At 47.5% G+C, this 18,444-nt stretch overlaps 1 protein-coding gene across 1 annotated transcript in view; it reads left to right on the forward strand.

Moving 5' to 3' along the window:
- Positions 1 to 18,444, forward strand: part of PDXDC1 (pyridoxal dependent decarboxylase domain containing 1) — a 399,349-nt gene that overhangs the window by 344,788 nt on the left and 36,117 nt on the right. Inside the window, exons 19-21 of the mRNA XM_078663195.1 lie at positions 4,479 to 4,600; positions 11,635 to 11,727; positions 11,812 to 11,908. Of these exons, the coding sequence (XP_078519321.1) occupies positions 4,479 to 4,600; positions 11,635 to 11,727; positions 11,812 to 11,908 (312 nt within the window). The remainder of the gene's footprint in view (positions 1 to 4,478; positions 4,601 to 11,634; positions 11,728 to 11,811; positions 11,909 to 18,444) is intronic.

Below are 18,444 nucleotides of genomic sequence, written 5' to 3' on the forward strand. Positions count from 1 at the left end.
GGGTATTAGTGTGGATTCCCTTCATTTTTCCAAAAAATTGTAAGTTATATTACAGGTAATGTATTATTTTTGACCATATTGGAAATATTGAATCTGATGTCAGTTGATTTTGGAATCGTGGATTTACAAATCCAAGAATATTCGAAAATAATGCTAAATTTATCAGTTTATCAGTTTATCAGAAAGAGCCATATTAAGGAACTATATCTAATTGAGTATGATAGTAGAAATTAAACTATATTTTGTTCATGTTTCTAGCAAAGATAAAGAACTGTATAATACGCCTTGGGTTAAATACCTACCTCTCCAAGAGAAAGCAAAGACATAGCAGTAGGAAAGTAGAGGGCACCATACATTCTCTTCCATACTTTCATCGGAAGATTTGGTTCCTTTTCTATTATGTTGACCTTGGTTAGGAAGTCTTTGTGTCATCATGTTAAAAGCATTGCTAAATCAGTGGCAATACAACTATAGAGTGCCTCTGCTCTTTACTGATAACTAAGAACCCCAGTGTCTGGTCAATATTCTCCAATTGTGAGTGAGAGTAAACGTTGCAATTTAGAGTGTAAAAGATGGATGCATGGTTATTTAACCTTACTTCTATTGGTAATTTAGTTTGTAAATGTCCTTCCGATAGACTAGGAGTCCTAAATATGGTATACCACTATGGATTTCTCTAGTAGTACAAGTAGTTTAATGATTTTTGATGGGTATTTGATGAGCAAGGGGACGTGGGCTTGGGGAGTCATTCAAGATGTAATGGGAACGGGGATGTGTAAGTGCAAAGCTTTGGTTGTAGGTATTTGCAGTAGCGGCTGCTACTGAGCGTGGGTGTTGGGGCGGATTGCAGGGGGTATGAAAAAAAAAGAACTTACCTGGGTGACGCAGCCTGTCCTCCGTCGTCTTCTGGCGCAGCAACAGGAAGCACACGGCCTCCCAATATCCCCGGTCCAATCACAACGCTGCCTTACAGCAGCGTTGTGATTGGTCTCAGCGCTGTGGTTCGGTGATCAGACAGGGGCTTGGAGGCTGGGCATGTTCCCCACCATGCTGTGTAATGAAGCCTGGTGGGGAAGATGCAAAGTACGCATGACTGTTTGGCCGGTCAAGCAGTCATGCGCACCTAGGGATTGTACTTACAATGCCTTCCCCTGCACAGGCCAGCCCAGCCCCACCAGCCTTGCCCCACACCCAAGCAGGAAGGAAAATAATAACAACTTATTTCTATTTTAACACTTCTCGCGGAGCAGTGGGGCGGCACTCCTCCGCTTTAATGGAGCAGCCGCCGGGTATTTGTGGTGGTGTGCTGTTGGCATGGACTTTGATTTTTAAATGTTTTGATGGCAAAGTGAGGAGTGGCTATACATATTGGGCAGTAGCTTCCCTTTTCCAGTGGCCGCAATCTTTCCATTGCCTAGCACAGAGAAGAATGCAAATGCATGATAAGCAGGGACTCTTATCCTCCTACTTTCCATCTACTACATCCCACTTGGTTTCCCCACCCAACCAAGACAATCTGTCAGTCTCTCTCCGATTAGTTTCTTGGCCCTGCCCTGTATTTCTGACAGATCTGATTCTATTTATGCACTTCCACTTGAATGGAGGAATAAAGGGGGCTCTAGTTACGTTGTATATTTTGCTCGGTGGCACCTAGTCTGTTTTACTGGAACAAAATATTTTGCCATCATCAGAATAGCAATTCTCATTGCTCAGAAATATGATTTGATATGTTGTATATATTTGTATTGATTTACAAATTGTAATATACTCCATTCTCCGCTTTCGCAAGGCAAGGATAGGCGGCAGAGCATTCGCGGTTAGGACCGCCAAACTTTGAAACGCCTTGCCACTCCCCCTCCTCTTGTCTGAGTCAGAATCGACTTTTCGGCGAGCCCTAAAAATCTTTCTTTAATAGCTCCTACATCCCTGTGTACATGTGTCAGTCGACTGCCTCAGCGCCGGGACACCTCAGTTGGGGGTAGCTGTGCACTTTATAAATTTCAAAATAAATAAATAAGCAATTTTTATTATGCTTGAGCTATAATTCAAACAATCTGCCAATCGTTTTGTATTTTTATTAATCGAATAGTCTGAAGAACTGTATAATGTTTTTATAGAATAGTCGATATTTTGTTGGTTTAATAATAGTTTAGTTTTAGGGGTCACATAATCAGTAATTGTTTGTGTTTGATGGAAAATGAAACAAATTCAGCTAATATAATAGAGGGCACTTGAATGGACACGTCTTAGTAAGCCACAATAAATGCAAGCACAGAGGTTCACCAGCATGGCATAATAAACATGCTATGGATTTTAGATGATTCTAATGTTTATTTCACAGACTGACAATCTACCTTTAGTGGTCAGAAAATAGAAGACCTGGGAGTGCTAAAAGAGGTTCAACTTCTCCCAACAACCGACAGAATTCATTGGACATGGCAAAGGATGAAAGAACATTCAGTTTGACCTCAGACCAATTAACGTTGTAACAAGAAATCTGGTAGCACTTCCAAAATATGCCGCACTTCTGTGTAATTAGGCAGAAATGTCCTTGGAGGTGGGAGCTCTAGAAAAACCACCCCAAGGTACTCTGATCTTGTGGTTGTCAAACAATATTTCAGTGTACATCTGTATAAAAATACAGATTCAAACATCAAATGTGAACAAGACGCACAGGTCAAGTTTCTGGATGAAATAATACACTTGGGTGGAATAGTTGCATTTCGTGCAGATAAGAATAGAAGCAGTCCACATCTGTGATAGTGAACAAATGTATAGGTACCAATGAGAAAGATAGTCATGCAGACAGTTTTTGCTTGGAGTGCACATATGGATGTGCTCACTACAGGAACAGATAGGATGCCAAAGGATACAGTCAGACGATAATCGAAAGGGCATATATGCCGCAATATTCCAACTTCGTGGCTTAGGTAATTCAGAAGCATCTTCTTAGTGATCAGAATGCTCCAGCAAGAACAAAGATTAGGACTGGGTCACACAATCAAAATTTGCTTTTAAAAGGTGAAATGATCCAAAATTGTTACATCAAAGTAAACAATGAGGTCTCTTCAGTAAAAGATTCTTGTGAAATCTCATCCCCCCACCAGTCTCTGTCAAAATATTTAGCCCTCTCGCTGTACTTGCATTGTTTCACGTTTCCATGTTTGTTGTGTGCAAGTATAATTGATTCCTTTCAAATAAAACCCCCCCAGACTGTTTCAGTGACTTGCTCTTGATTGTTATTACCTAATATATAAATTGACAACAAAAATGACTATCAGTTTGTGTCACCATCTGTTAGAATATATCCTCCGAGCCTCTCAACAAATGTGTTTGCTAAGTGCCCTCATAGCATTTGATGTTTTCCATATTTATTGAGTGTAGACAATAGTAGCTGTTTTGTCATTTGGGGGAAGGATATTGACAAAGGTTTTATTTTTTTGTTCAAGGGAAGTTGAGCAAAAAAGATGTTGACAGTCGCAGATTAGTGGTATGTAGCATGAATATTATTTTGCTCTACTAAACTGGCTGCCGTTAGAGGAAGGGACACATAGAAGACCACCTGCATCGCCTATAAGGGAGTACACTTGAATATCTCAAAATGTCTGGCAAGTGAACAGAACATAGTTGAAGGTAGCAAAGACCTAAGGGGGAAAGGCATACCAATGCCTCATCCATCTGTCTTACTGGAAAAACTATAATTGGAAATTGTGCTTTCTCCAGCCATGCTCTAAAAATCTGGCGCTCGATAAACTTGGCACCTTCTTTCTCAGTATTCTAAGCCTACATACCAAATGCCATCTGATTGCTGATAGGTCCGGAAACCTGCATGTAAACGTGCTTCTTGTTATTAGTGTATATATTGTTCTCTTTACATTTGTCTTTCCCAATGTGTGAAGTTCTCTGGCACCCTCAATCAGAGTTGGAGCTGCATTAGTAGAGTAACAAAATATTGTAAATATATATATTTTCTATACGAAAAACCATCCATAATAAGAGCATATAAGATACTCCTGATGCTGCCACCTGGCACAAGTGTCTGGAAGCTTGCGCCCTATCGATGTGCACACCATCAATAAAAATTCCTGAATAGTGAAGCTAAAACATAAAGTTGTTATAGTGGAACCAACTGTGAAGACTTCCGTATTTATGATTCCCCGATTCAAACATTTATTGATAGTCTTTCAGGAAATAAATGAAAAACAGTGTACATCAAACATCATTTTATATGAAACTGTGTAGATGCGTAACTCGGATTGGATTTCTTCATCGGAAGTGAGAAATTCTGTTGGTTTATTTCTTTTGAAATAGGCTATTGTTTTGAATCTTTTGATCGCGCTTTTGGCATTGGTTTGAGCCTTTTTGGAGCCCTTATGATGCTGTCTCTAATAATGTTCAGTCTTGTATGTATGCAGCTATAATCTTATTCATTAAAAGTGCTGGAAATATTATTTATACAATTCCCTGTCTACTTGCAGGACCAGAATTTGGAGGAGAAAAGAACTGCATTTACATTGGTATGGCAACTGAGGATCTGGATGTGGCTGAGTTAGTCGAGACTATTGCATCAACAGGAAGAGAAATTGAAGCTAATTCAAAAGTATGTATAAGTAATGGAGAACCACATGATTAAAGCTGTGTGTGTGTGTGTGTGTGTGTGTGGTTGTGTGTGTTTGTGTGTGTTTATGTGTGTACAGGATACTACATTCAACTACACAGTGTTAGGATGTTGTTTTGCTATCAAAACAGTAATCTCACATACGTAGCCATGTTGTAAATTACTTAGTCGAATTTGAGATGGTATTGATCAAACTATCATAAGTATTTTAACTTTTCTGATTGAAGAAAGAACAAGAGTTTCCTTGGAACTTGAATTAAAAATTATGTCGTCTCTAAAGAGCATATTCATTTGAATGGGCAAGTGTAGTGGTAGGTGTTTTCCTTCATAGTATAATGGTGGATGGGCCTCCTAAACCTCTTTTTTAAAACTTAGCAAGACTTAAAATGTAGTGCAAATCCTTGTTGCAGTGTCAGTCACTATTCCCTGTTTATTGCTTTCTGAGAGGAGATTATGCTTGGCTGCTTTGACACATTAATGTAGCTCAATTTCCTACTTTTTTTCTTAAACCAAATGCAGATTTTGCAGACCTCTTTGAATAGCAACAGAACCACCAAGAACCTTTGAAATGTATGCATGCCAAACCTCTGCGCATTCTGGTAGTGGACATATACTGTAAGGGAAATAACAAAAACAAACATTTGCTTGATTTTCTCATTATCAATCATGGTTGATAAAAACAGGTTGCCTACCTCCCAACCTATTTCAACACACAGTGTAAACCTGGTCAACCTATTTTCTATTAATATCTATGTATGTGTTAGAGGCATTCGGGAAGTGCAATGTTTAGGTCCCCATTATGTCATAGAATTTCTGTAATATATAATAATGTTATTAACTTAACATCTTAATCTGATAGAGACATCTAGCCGAGATTCCTAAACTTAGAATATCCCTAGGCGTCAGATTGGATCCGGGAAATGTTCAGCACCAGCACCTCTGCGTGCCAAGGGATGGCGCCGCCCGGCTCCGCCCTGACGTCGTCTGCGGACATTACGTCAGCAGAGCCATATAAGCCCCTCCCGGCGCGCTGATGTCAGTTTTCTTCTTTTCCACGCCCGAGCGAAGATCCTGGAAAACCAGCAGTTCCTTGGCCTGGTTTTTGGGCCTTCTACGACACCTTCAGTGTTGTGGGAACAGTGTGTAATGCCTTCTGGATTTAAGGCTTGTAAAGCCTGTGCGCGTCAGATGTCAGGGACTGACCCGCACCTCATTTGCATGTTGTGCCTCGGCGTGCACCACGACTCCAAGGACTGTGACGCCTGTCAGAAGATGAAACCAAAGTCCTTGAGGGAGCGTCGCATGAAGTTGCTGGCCACACGGGTGTCTGGTCCGGCTCCCTCACGTCACCGCTCTTCTTCTCGGAATCGGGCTTGTTCCCGAGGTCGCTACCGCGACCGCCGTGCGACAACAGGTAAGTGTAAGCACAGGCTTCGCTTACGGAGATCCTCATCCACTGTCCCTGCCGGTGCCACCCATTCCTCTTGCACGGCCCACTCTGTCAGTCAGCGCCTAGCCCTTTGCGGCTTCCTGTGCCGACGCCCGGGTCGACGCCAGGTACTACACAGGCTCGACGCCCATTCCGGCACCTCTTGCTCCCTCCAGACAGGTTGCAGTGGGCTCGGCGTCCTAGTAGAGTCCTCTGTCGAGGTCGTCGACATCGAGGCGACTTCAATGCGGCGTCGTTGGGACTCAGTTGCTCACCTACGGGTTGTCTTTGCTTACTGCGTATGGTTCCAGTGTCCACACACGGCATGCTTAGGTCCCGTCTGGTCTTCGCTCTTGTTGGTTGTCGCTCGACTGCTTGTTGTCGGCCCTTCACATATTGTGATAACAACGCCTAGTCCAGGCGTGTCTTGTGCTTTTGTACTGCCAGCATCTTGTGCCCATGGATTGGCATTCTGCCACTGCTGTCACTTGTCTTTTGGTACCGGTTTCAATAGGGTTCTTTTTCACTATTGTACATATCAGGCCGATGTTCCATGTCTCTGTCATATCAATCAATCAAAGCATTTATATAGCGCGCTACTCACCCGGAGGGTCTCAAGGCGCTTGGGGAGGGGGGGGTCCGCTACTGCTCGAACAGCCAGGTCTTGAGCTGCTTCCTGAAGGCGAGGTGATCTTGGGTCAGGCGGAGGTGGGTCGGGAGGGAATTCCACGTCTTGGAGGCCAGGTAGGAGAAGGACCTTCCTCCTGTGGTGGCTCTTCGGATGCGCGGGACGGCGGCGAGGGCGTGGTTGGCTGATCGAAGCTGGCGTGTGGGGGTGTAGAAGTTGAGGCGGTTGTTGAGGTATCTTGGGCCTTGGTTGTGTAGGGCTTTGTGTGCGTGGGTGAGGAGTCGGAACGTGATTCTCTTGTTGACCGGGAGCCAGTGCAGGTCTCTCAGGTGTCCGGAGATGTGGCTGTGACGGGGGATGTCCAGGATGAATCTTGCTGAGGATATCTGGATTCGCTGGAGTCTCTTCTGGAGTTTGGCAGTGGTTCCGGCGTAGAGGGCGTTGCCGTAGTCCAGTCGGCTGGTGACGAGGGCCTGGGTGACCGTCTTCCTGGTCTCGGTGGGGATCCACCGGAAGATCTTACGTAGCATGCGCAGGATGTTGAAGCATGACGAGGAGACGGCGTTGACTTGTCTGGTCATGGAGAGGGAGGAGTCCAGGATGAAGCCCAGGTTGCGTGCGTGGTCTGTTGGTTTGGGTGCGCTGCCCAGGGCAGGGGGCCACCAGGAGTCGTCCCAGGCGGAGGGCGAGGATCCCAGGATGAGGACTTCCGTCTTGTCTGAGTTCAGTTTCAGGCGGCTGTTCATCATCCCCTCGGCTACGTCTTTCATCCCTTCGTGTAGGTTGGCTCTGGCGGTGGCGGGGTCGTTGGTGAGGGAGAGGATCAGCTGGGTGTCGTCGGCGTAAGAGATGATGTTAAGGTTGTGTTGGCGACGATGGCCGCAAGGGGGCTCATGTAGACATTGAAGAGGGTGGGGCTGAGCGAGGAGCCTTGAGGGACGCCGCAGATGACTTCGGTGGCTTCTGATCTGAACGGGGGGAGGCGGACTCTCTGAGTCCTTCCGGCGAGGAAGGAGATGATCCATTCTAGTGCCTTCTCTTGGATTCCGACGTTGCGGAGGCGCTGCACTAGGGTGCGGTGGCAGACAGTGTCGAATGCCGCGGAGAGGTCCAGGAGGATGAGGGCCGCTGTTTCTCAGTTGTCGAGCAGGGCTCGGATGTCATCAGTGGCTGCGATGAGGGCGGTCTCGGTGCTGTGGTTGGCCCGGAAGCCAGACTGTGAGCGGTCGAGGGAACCATTCGCCTCGAGGAAGTTGGTCAGCTGCTTGTTGACGGTCTTCTCGATGACTTTGGCCGGGAACGGGAGGAGTGAGATGGGGCAGTAGTTTTTGAGTTCGGTGGGGTCCGCTGATGGTTTCTTCAGTAGAGCGCTGAGTTCGGCATGCTTCCAGCTCTCCGGGAAGGTAGCGGTGTCGAAGGAGGTGTTGATGATGTCCCGCAGGTGTGGCGCGATGACGGAGTCGGCTTTGTTGAAGACGTGGTGAGGGCAGGGGTCGGTTGGAGATCTGGAGTGGATGGAGTTCATCGTGCGTCGGGTTTCCTCGGTGTTGATCGGGGTCCAGGCGTGGAGGGTGGTGGTGGGGGGTGCAGGTGCTGTCGTGGGGTGCGTTGGCTGTGTGCTGAAGCTGTTGTGTATGTCCGCGATCTTGTTGTGGAAGTAGGAGGCGAGGGAGTTGCAGAGGTCTTGTGAAGGGGTGATGTCGTTGTTTCCGGCGCTGGGGTTGGAGAGCTCTTTGACGATGTTGAAGAGTTCCTTGCTGTTGTGGGCGTTGTTGTCCAGTCGTTCCTTGAATGCGGATTTCTTGGTGGTGCGGATCAGTTGGTGGTGTTTTCGAGTGGCGAGCTTGAGGGTGGTCATGTTGTCTGGTGTTGGGTCTCCGCGCCAGGCTCTCTCGAGGGCTCGGCAGTTCTTCTTGGAGCTCTTGAGTTCGTCGGTGAACCATGGCGCTTTCTTACTGCCGGGTCTGCTGGGCGGGGTCCTCAGTGGGGCGAGGTCGTCTGCACAGTTGCTGATCCACTTCGCGAGGTTGTTGGCGGCCTGGCTGGGGTTAGCTGAGCTGGCGGGGGGGGGTCCTGGCTCAGGGATGCGGCGAGCTGGTCGGCTGTGATCTTGTTCCAGCTTCTGCGTGCAACCTGTTGCTGGTGGTGGTGGATCGTGTTCTTTCTGTAGCTGAAGTGGACGCAGCTGTGGTCCGTCCAGTGGAGTCCGGTGGCGTGACTGAAGGTGATGTCCTTGCTGGAGGAGAAGACGTTGTCGAGTGTGTGTCCGGCGTTGTGGGTGGGGGTGGTCACCAGCTGCTTGAGACCGAGGGTGGCGAGGTTGTCCAGCAGGCTGGCGGTGTTGCGGTCGTTGTTGTTCTCCAGGTGGAAGTTGAGGTCCCCGAGGAGGATGTAATCAGCGGAGGGGAGGGCGTGCGGGCTGATGAAGTCGGCGATGTCTTCGCTGAATTGTGTGCGTGGTCCCGGGGGTCTGTAGATGAGGGTGCCTCTGAGGGTGGTCTTGGGGTCGGTGTGGATCTGGAAGTGCAGGTGTTCTGTGGTTGTGAGGGTGTCGTCGGAGTTGGTCGTGATGCGGATGGTGTGCCTGTGGACGATGGCGATGCCTCCTCCGGTGTGGTTGCTGTGGTCCCTCCGGGTGATCTTGTAACCGTCTGGGATGGCGATGGCGATGTCGGGCGCTGAGGAGGCGTTCATCCAGGTTTCCGTGTGGAAGGCGACGTCAGGTGATGTTGTGTCGAGGAGGTTCCAGAGCTCCACGGCGTGTCTGTGGACGGAGCGGGTGTTGAGCAGGATGCACTTCAGGTGGTTGCTGCTGGTTCTCGGCTTGGTAGGTGCGGGTGCGGTGCAGGTCCGGATGCAGGCGAACTTGCAGGAGTGGCAGCTGAAGAGTCCGTGGGTGCGTCTCGGAGTGGCTCGGTAGCATCCAGGGATCCGGCCGGTGTTGAGTGCGTTGAGGTCGGTGGCGTCGTAGGTCCGGCGGGCGGGATGGTGTCTGCGAGGGCCAGGGTTCCGGGCGCTGGGCGCGGTCCAGGCGCGGACGGGTGCAGACGGGCTTACCTTTGGCGCGTCTTCGGCGCACAATCGGTGCGCCCGCTGCGCGTACGCGCGGTCGCCATTTATGCAAGTTGCCGTCTCTCGAGACTTTGCTGTAATTGGCACGCTGCATCCAGCGGTTCTCTCACACCCTCGGGTCAGCTTTACTTATACAAAGTCATAATCTTCATCTTTACCGCCAGCCTATCTGGTATATGGTTTCTTCTCCATGCTGGCAATTGCTGGGTATGGGTCAGACTATTGCCACTGCTGCCCCACGTGCCTTTACAGGTTTCATAGTGCTTTTACCACTGTTTTTCTTGGTAGACCGGTAATGGCTTTTGCTTTCTGTCGCCACCTCGGATCCTGTGTATCCTGCAAACCCTGGGTTGGGTCCGCCCCTTTTTCAAAGTTATGAACTCTCACTTCGCCACGTGTATTCTGGCTCTGTGTTCTCCTTCTTTCAACCCGGTATACACAAAGGTTTTTTTCGTGCTGTTCTTGACGGCTTCTGGTGCGTCTGCCTCCCATAGCTTTCCACTCGCTTTAGAGCTTCATGTTCTAGTGGTTAACTACGCTAACATTACTGTCCACATTGTGGTTCGTCCCCAAGGTTAACAGTACTGTTAAGATACCTTATGGATGGCTAAGTTCTTTTGGGAACTTGGTGGGGTTCAGTCGCAGACCCGCCTCCTCCATGGGTATGGTTTTGGTATCTATTCTAAGTTAAGGAATCTGCGTCTAGACGTCTCTATCAGATGAACGAGTTACTTACCTTCGGTAATGATGTATCTGGTAGAGACATAGTCTAGCCGCAGATTCCTTAACACCTGCCCGTCCTCCCCGTTCTGCAAGGACCTTTTCAGATTGAGGTTTTCTATACTAGCCTCCGTTAGGGTGGCTTGCCCTTTGGCAGGGTGATATACTCTCTCGCTCCAACACAGACTGCTTCGTTCTGTTTCTCTGCTTCTTTCCGTCCATGCTCTGGAATTAGGCAGTATATTAATAGATCATGTGTTCCCTCCAGCCCTCGTCCTGGATTGTAGGGTGTGAAATCTGTTCACACTTTTTCCCACCATCCCGTTTTTCCCTGTCTTGTGGTCTTTGCCACCTCTCTGGCCTTTTCCTTCAGGTCCATTGGCTATGTGCATTATGGATCTTTAATTGGGATTGCAACGTCTCTTTTTTTGGTGACGTCTTCTGGTGAATTCTTCTTAATCTAGTGTTCCGGACTTGTGCTCCTTTACGGGGTTAATTTCTGGATGTGGACTTTCTATCCTCTGCCAGGCTGTTTTTTCACATCCTTGTCTCCCTTTAACGTTGATTGAGCCTTCGCTCTTGCAGGGTGGCTTTTCAGAGGACTGCTCTCTCACCTGTCGATTTCTTCTGTTTTTATGTCATTTTTTGCACACTGTTCCCATATTCTCACAGTGGTGATGGCTTTGCTTTCTGACGCGGAAATGTTTCTCTGATGAAAACTGACGTCAGCGTGCCGGGAGGGGCATTTATGGCTCTGCTGATGTCATGTCCGTGGACGACGTCAGGGCGGAGCTGGGCGGCGCCGCCACCCGGCGCGCAGTGGTGCTGCTGCGGAAAAATTTCCAGATCCAGTCTGACGCATGGGGATATTCTGAGTTAAGGAATCTGCGGCTAGACTATATGTCTCTACCAGATACATTGTTACCGAAGGTAAGTAACTTGTTCTTTAATGCTGATATGGTGACTGTGCTGCCTTTATTTTTTGTTAGCAGGAAATATCTTAGATTTATCAAAGCTTCTTGTGTTATATTTTTTATCACATAATATGTCTGGGTCATGGGATGAATTGCTTATCTTACTATGCTGTTCACATATTTTCTGAAATGTTGTGTTATATATGAATGTTTAACATCTGATTAAATGGTTTACATTGACATTCTTTCATAGCTTTTAGAAAACATGACTGAAGTTGTTCGTAAAGGGATATTGGAAGCTCAGGTCCAACTGCAGAAAGCAAATGAAGAAAGACTGCTTGAAGAGGTGGGAATGTTTTTCAAAATGTTAACCCAAGTCCAAGTTTCTAGCTTTGTCATCTGCATTAGCTTTGTTTAATTTTTTTTACAGGGAATATTGCGCCAGATCCCAGTAGTTGGATCAGTGCTGAACTGGTTTTCCCCAGTCCAGGCATCAGCACGTGGTAGAACTTTCAACTTGACCGCAGGTAAAACTAAGGTTTATGAACAGTGTATCTTCAATGATGTCTTAACTTCTTTACGTACACCTACCCGGGTCTTAACTTATTTGGTGGTTTGCATTGTAATTCTGGACTAGATATGAAACAAGTCCTGAACAAGATCACAAATGTTAATTTACAATCCATTGATATTCTCCTCTGAGAATGTTTTAGCCCGTAGATTTGCAGTACTTTTTAGTTAAAGTTCTGAAGTTAAAGCTGCATTCCTAAGCCTGTTTCGCGTTGTGAATTTCAGTTTGTACCTTAAGATCTTCAAACTGTGCCATGAATCAATCATTATCTGTTAGTATGAGACACTCAGACGCTGCTTTGGCATTTCCTGCTTCTCGCTGCATTCTTTGGATACAAACTCCTTGACTCCAGATTGGGGGTGACAATAATTAATGGACAGTGATTGTCATTGCTTCCTTCAAACTGACATTTCTGCCACCCATGGCTAGCCTTTTAGGTATTCTTCTTAAAGGATTGTGGGAGAGGATATGATCTGCAGTGCCAACTTCCTTGCAGTGGTACAAAAGGGGGTGGTGATGGACGGAGCATCTGAATCAATCAAACACTCACACCCAGTCAAAAGATCTGGGTTTAATCCTTCACAGTTCTTTAGCCCACTCTGCCACCCCAGTTCAGACATGGCTATATGCATATCAGTCTGACCCTGTGCCTCATGGGAACAGTCCAGCCCGAACTGCCAAGCCATGCCTTCCCTGGACCGGAAACAAGCTTCCGAGGACTGGTTTCTGGCATTCCAGCTGTCTTCAGCCCGGCTTGCTTGAATCCAGTGGCAAAGTGAGCAAGGGACTCACGTCTGAGCATACCCTGCCACACATCACTGGAGTCAAGCTATCCAGGCTGAAGAAGGCTGATAGCCAGAAACCGGTCCTTGGATGCTTGATTCCGGTCTAGGAAAGACATGGCTTGGTAGTTCGGGCTGGACTGTTCCCATGAGGCACAGGGCCAAGGCTGATTTGCATATAGCCATTGTCTGACCTAGGGTGGTGTGGAGTGCAAAAAAACGATGGATTTAGGCCCAGATCTTTGTACTGGGGTGAATGTAAGACATTGTTCTACATTCTGTCCATCAACTGTGGTTTTTGCAACTTCCTTGCAGTAGCAACCTGAAAACATACTGATGAAGAGGCACAAGAGGACACCTAGCCAGAGTTTGAGATGCCTGCAAATTTTTACCTTAGGCTTGGTATTCGACCTTCACTGATCCCCTGACACTTCGAAAATGCTAGATTGCTGTCTCATTGCAGTCCTAATCTCTGCTGTGTCAGGGCTGTTATTTCTTGTGACAACACAAACTTTAATGCCATGTGTCTCTCAGGCTTGGTGTGTCTCACTGTTTTTCAAAAGCTGGTGGTCCCACCTTGCCCTCGATGTCTAGGCCCAATGCAGCCTGAGCTGACCTTCTCACTGGAAAATCAGTCAGACAACGTGCCCCTGGCTGTATTTGATGTCCTTAGAAAGTCTGACGTTCGAGAGATTTTGGAAAAGGTGTGTCTGTGCCTCATTAAAGGATATCGGGCGACCATGCCTTGCCTCTGTCGTTTTGTCCTCCTTCTCTTTGAAGATATGTCTACACGAACACATCCAGGGGGGGCCCTGCAGTCTAAGCTATGGAGGGGCTACCTTATGCGCACTGTCCAGATGCTTTCTTGATCTTTTGAGAATGGCTTTGAAGAAGTCTGAAACATGTTGAAGGGAGTTTCCTTGAAGGCCTATGTTGTTAAACTTGGAGCGAATTTCCAGGTCCTCTCATTTTCCCTAAATTGTGGTATGTTGTTCTTCAATTAAGAGCCTGCGTTTTTTAAAACATTACATTTGCAGTCCTGTACCTGCTTTATATTGATCACTCTGTCTCCCAGGTCATGAATATCCATCCACATTTCCTTCAGGTCTTGCTGCAGATCGGCTATTACCGTATTTATCTCATCTTTGCCTTGCTTTTCTTGGTGACTGACTGGTTTGCCTTCCCTTGGGTATCTGTGCTTCATCCTAAAACCATCTGGCATGCTCCTACTCTGGCACTTCTAATCCAGCTCCCTACTGGACTAAATCTTTAATGCTAGATGCTTTACTGTCCTGATTCTGGTAATGACTTTGTAGGGCGACCATCCAATATTAGGGTGGTCTAGCAGTGATCATCTCTCGTGACTGTGGTCCTCTTGCTTAGTATCTTGGAGACTCACGCCAGTCACCCAACCCTGACTTATGATTCTAATAAAGTATTAGGTCCACTCCTGCTGCCCGGCAAGGGGGCACAGTGACCACCATTTATTTTATTTATTTTATTTTAATTTCTTATATCGCGCAGGAATCAATCCCATGAGGGTATCTCCGCGCTTTGCTAGCCAGGACGTTGTCGTAATCTTCAGGTATATTAATGGGACTGAAATGCTTCCTGAAAGAGGAGTGTTTTCAGGGCCTTTCTAAAGGCCAGATGATTGATGTTCAGCCTCATTTCTGTGGGAAGTTTATTCCATATGGCAGGCCCAACCGACGAAAATGCTCGGTCTCCCTGTCTCGCTCTTTTTGTTGCAGGGGGTTTCAGGAGTGCTTGGTTGCTTGAACGAAGTGAGCGGGTAGGTTGGTATGGTTCAACAGATTGGGAGAGGTATTTAGGGCCATCCCCATATAAGCATTTGTGGACCGTACAGCATATTTTAAAACTGATACGCTGCCGTATCGGGAGCCAATGTAGCTCCATCAACAAAGGCTTAGAAGGAGTCCTAGCTGGCGCACCCATGACCAGCCTAGCCGCCGTGTTCTGGACCACCTGCAAGCGACCTACTGCGTCAGCGTTTGCTAGCGTCAGCAGGCCGTTGCAGTAGTCTAGGCGGCTAGTAACCAGAGCCTGCACGAGTGTCTTCCTGTAAATATCAGGGAGATAAGGAAATACTCGTCTTAGGAGGCCAATGGTATAAAAGCATAGTCCTGCAATATGATTGGTATGCTCCTTGAGCGTTAGTTTTTGGTCAATCTTAACCCCAAGATTTTTAACATGAGGCTTAGGTGTAGGGACTGGGCCCAAGTCCAGCGGCCACCATTCAGGGGACCAGAGAAGACTCGCTCTGCCGAAGAGCATAACTTCAGTCTTTGTGACGTTACCATGAGGCTTCCAGCGCCCCACCACACTTTTCTGGCTTCTCTGGTGTTTTCTCTATGGTCAGCCGGCCATGGGAAACACCCACCATGTCACTTCACCACGTGTTGCCTTGTTGATTTTCCTGTTGCCTAGCTGCACTAGCTCTTTAGCGCACCCAGTCCTGCAGGAGGTGTTCCTCCTGCTCCATATTTGGGCATCTGCCTGCCCCCCTCCTACGTCCCTTTTCCATCTAGCCAGAAGCCCCCGGGCTGACCATATGCGCATCCCTCTACCGCCGACACCTGCCACTTTGTGTCTAGCCCTGAATGTGACCCCTCATGCTGTGACGGAGGTGAAAGGTATCTTTTGGGTGACAGCCCTCATCTTTGTCTTCTTCCATAAACCACCTGAGGTTTCCTCAGTGGTTCAAGGACACCAATTAAGCATCCAGCGCATCATGGTCTTTCGGAGGCATGTTATGACCTTGCCTAAATGTTCCCAGCCTCTCTTTGATAATCTGTTGCTAGGCCTACTTAGCCTATTTAGGCATCCATTCCTTCATTCGCAACTGGCTTTTCAGTGTCTCAGTGTCTCAGGTTCTCCTCTGCCCAGTTCATGAACGCTGACGCTGTACATTTGGTGACTGCTTCTGTAGCCAATGGTCACTATCGTGTAGTAGCCATCTTGATTCCCTACTCACTGCCCCTTTCTTCATCTCTACAGTGGCCTCTGCAGTACCTCCTATACAAAATTGGGTAATCAATTGACCATTGAAACTCCTTAATCTATTCTACTAATGGCTTGGCGTCCTGGAGGAGACTCACTTTGTGTTGATGGGCGATGATCCTCTGGGGCTTGACAGGACACCAGCGATCATTTGTCTGCTGTATTGCCCGCTCAGCCATGCCTCTTATATCTGTGGATAGAGAGCATGCATATTCCAGTTCCTATGGGGCTGGGAGTGAAGAGAGCACACACAAAGCTGGATGCACCGTTTAACAGCTCGGTTTGAAGATAAACCATCCCATCCCCTGGGCGCTCTATCTCACATCCTAGTTTCATGTATATCACTTTCTCTATGGCTTATATAAGTCCATACGGCCTCTCGCATGCCTGTTTCGTGGGAAGTGTCATGCTTCCCTATTTCTGAGCAATATCCCTTTGGGCCACGTTTCTAAAAACTTTCTTGTGGAAAGTGACATCAGAGTCTTTCCATATCCCTAATAGTACAAGTGCAGCCGGTCAATGGTGGAATCTGTGGCATCCGCAAGCCTTTTTGTAACCTAATGCCACTATCTTTAAATTTTGGTGCACTCTCACAGGATAGGAATGGTGGCATTGGCATCAGTCCGTTGCTTGAGGCTGTAGCTGGCTTTTATGGCCACGTCTCTCGGGAAGCTCACTGCATCACCCCAGTCATCATCCACAGCTCCAATTTCATTTTCCCATTTTGTGCTGTAAGTGAATGATGGCCTTGGTGGTGAGTTGTCCATTTAACACCGCCTCTGTAGAGAGGAGTCCTCTTTCGTCTCCTCATGGGCTGCATTTCTGTCTTGTCTTATGGCGGGAGTACCACCTGGGTGCGGGCTAGCTCATAGATGTGCAGTAATCCTGGGATTAATTGTGACACATATGTGGTATAAAGTTCGACTGGTCAACCATCTGCTCTAGGGGTTTTACATTTGTTTAAAAGCCAGGGATAGCTCGTCTGAGGTCAGTAGGCCCTCTAGTTTAGCAGGGTAGACTGTATTCTTAGAAGGTGGAAATTGTTCAGGAATCCCTGTATTGTGGTGGCATCCGTGTTTCCCTGAGTGGTATACAGTGCACCATAGTATGTACAGAACTTGTGGATGATTACCTCTTGGGTGTTAACAGTGCCTTTCGTCAGGGTGTGTATTGCTGAAATTGAATTCCTATGGGACTCCGACCGAACAAGCCTGGCAAGGAGTCTGCCTGCCTTATCCCCTTCCGCTTGTGGCATGCCTTGAATTCTCTATAATCTAAAGAACCTAGCTTAGCGAGAGTAGTCCTATAAGTGAGTTTTGCTTGTGTTAACGAGGGTAGGGTCTGTGGGCACTTGCAATTCACAGGCTCTTATATCTGTCTCAAGCTGCTGCAAGCCCCTGCAGAGCACAAGTTTATTACCGTAATCTGATTTGATAGCTCGGCCTCTAAGGACTACTTTACAGGCGTCCAACTCCACTAAGGAATCTGCGGCCGTTGCCTTACTGTCTTGGAAATAGAGTTCCAGTTGTACCGCGAGAATAGCATGGACTTCCGCGTCATGAAGGGCCTCCATAGTGAGGCGCCACACTGGTATGCATTGGCCCCCTCTACCCTGGGCCAGGGTGAGCTGGAACGGAATGTAGTCCAAGAAAGTACATCCTAAATACTCGCCCACCGAGACCTGGGATATTGCCTCTGCGCTGCAGTAAAAAAAGGTCAATTCTGGTATGTAGATCATTTAAGTCTGAGTATTAAGAGTGTTTCTGTAGTTCGAATGGAGGAGTCGCCAGACATATGGTACTTGTGCATGGGTCGCCCATCATGGTTGGTATTGTGTTAGCGTTATGGATTGTGCACCCAAAATGGTTGGTTTGAGTGATCCGGTGATATGTGGGGGACACAATTGTAATTTGGCTTCCCAAATTCAAGGTGCAAGAGCATTATTAAGTAGTGTAGGTGTCAGCGTATTGTGGAAGGCTTCCTGGTTTGAGTTAGGCACATAAAGTGATATCCGTGATAGTGGAAGCCGGTCCAGCAGTCCGTCCACTACCATGTATCTGCCCTCAGAGTCCACCCTCAAGTGCTGCATGGAAAAGGGCGTCCTAGGGGCCACCCATTTCAAGGCACCCCTGGCATATCTTGAAAATGTAGTACCCACAATCATGCCCTTCCACCTCCTACACCGCCTCTGCAGATAACACAAGGAAGCATGTGTCTCCTGAAGGCATTCCATATGTATTCTGTGGCTAGCCATGCCCCGAATGTTCCAGATCAGGAGGAGGTGGTGGAGAGTAGGGTGTTGGATTGCACCTGTCATAATGGGTACAAAAGAATCAACCCTAGGTTGAATTCCCCCCAAGTGGGGCCCAACAACATTTGCCATCACCATACAAACTCAAAAGAAAAATCCCAAAACGTTTGTAACACGACACAACACCCCAACTCCCTTTCCCAGGCTATACACCAAAGCGTGCTCCGCCATGTACACTGCAAAGCACACAGTTGTGATCCTTCAGCAAGTTTGGAGAGCAGTGTGCCCTATAGCCCCCGCTTGGTGATAAGAATTTAATGTGATCTTGAGAGAACAGTCGGCTCACGGTAGTATGACATAGAGTTCCTGCTTCGGATGACATAGGGAGATTGTGTGTGGGCTCCCATGAGTGTGTTCATTTTAGAGCCAAAGTCCAGG

Source organism: Lissotriton helveticus, chromosome 10, assembly GCF_964261635.1.
Source record: "Lissotriton helveticus chromosome 10, aLisHel1.1, whole genome shotgun sequence".
In the NCBI taxonomy this organism is placed as follows: Eukaryota; Metazoa; Chordata; class Amphibia; order Caudata; family Salamandridae; genus Lissotriton; species Lissotriton helveticus.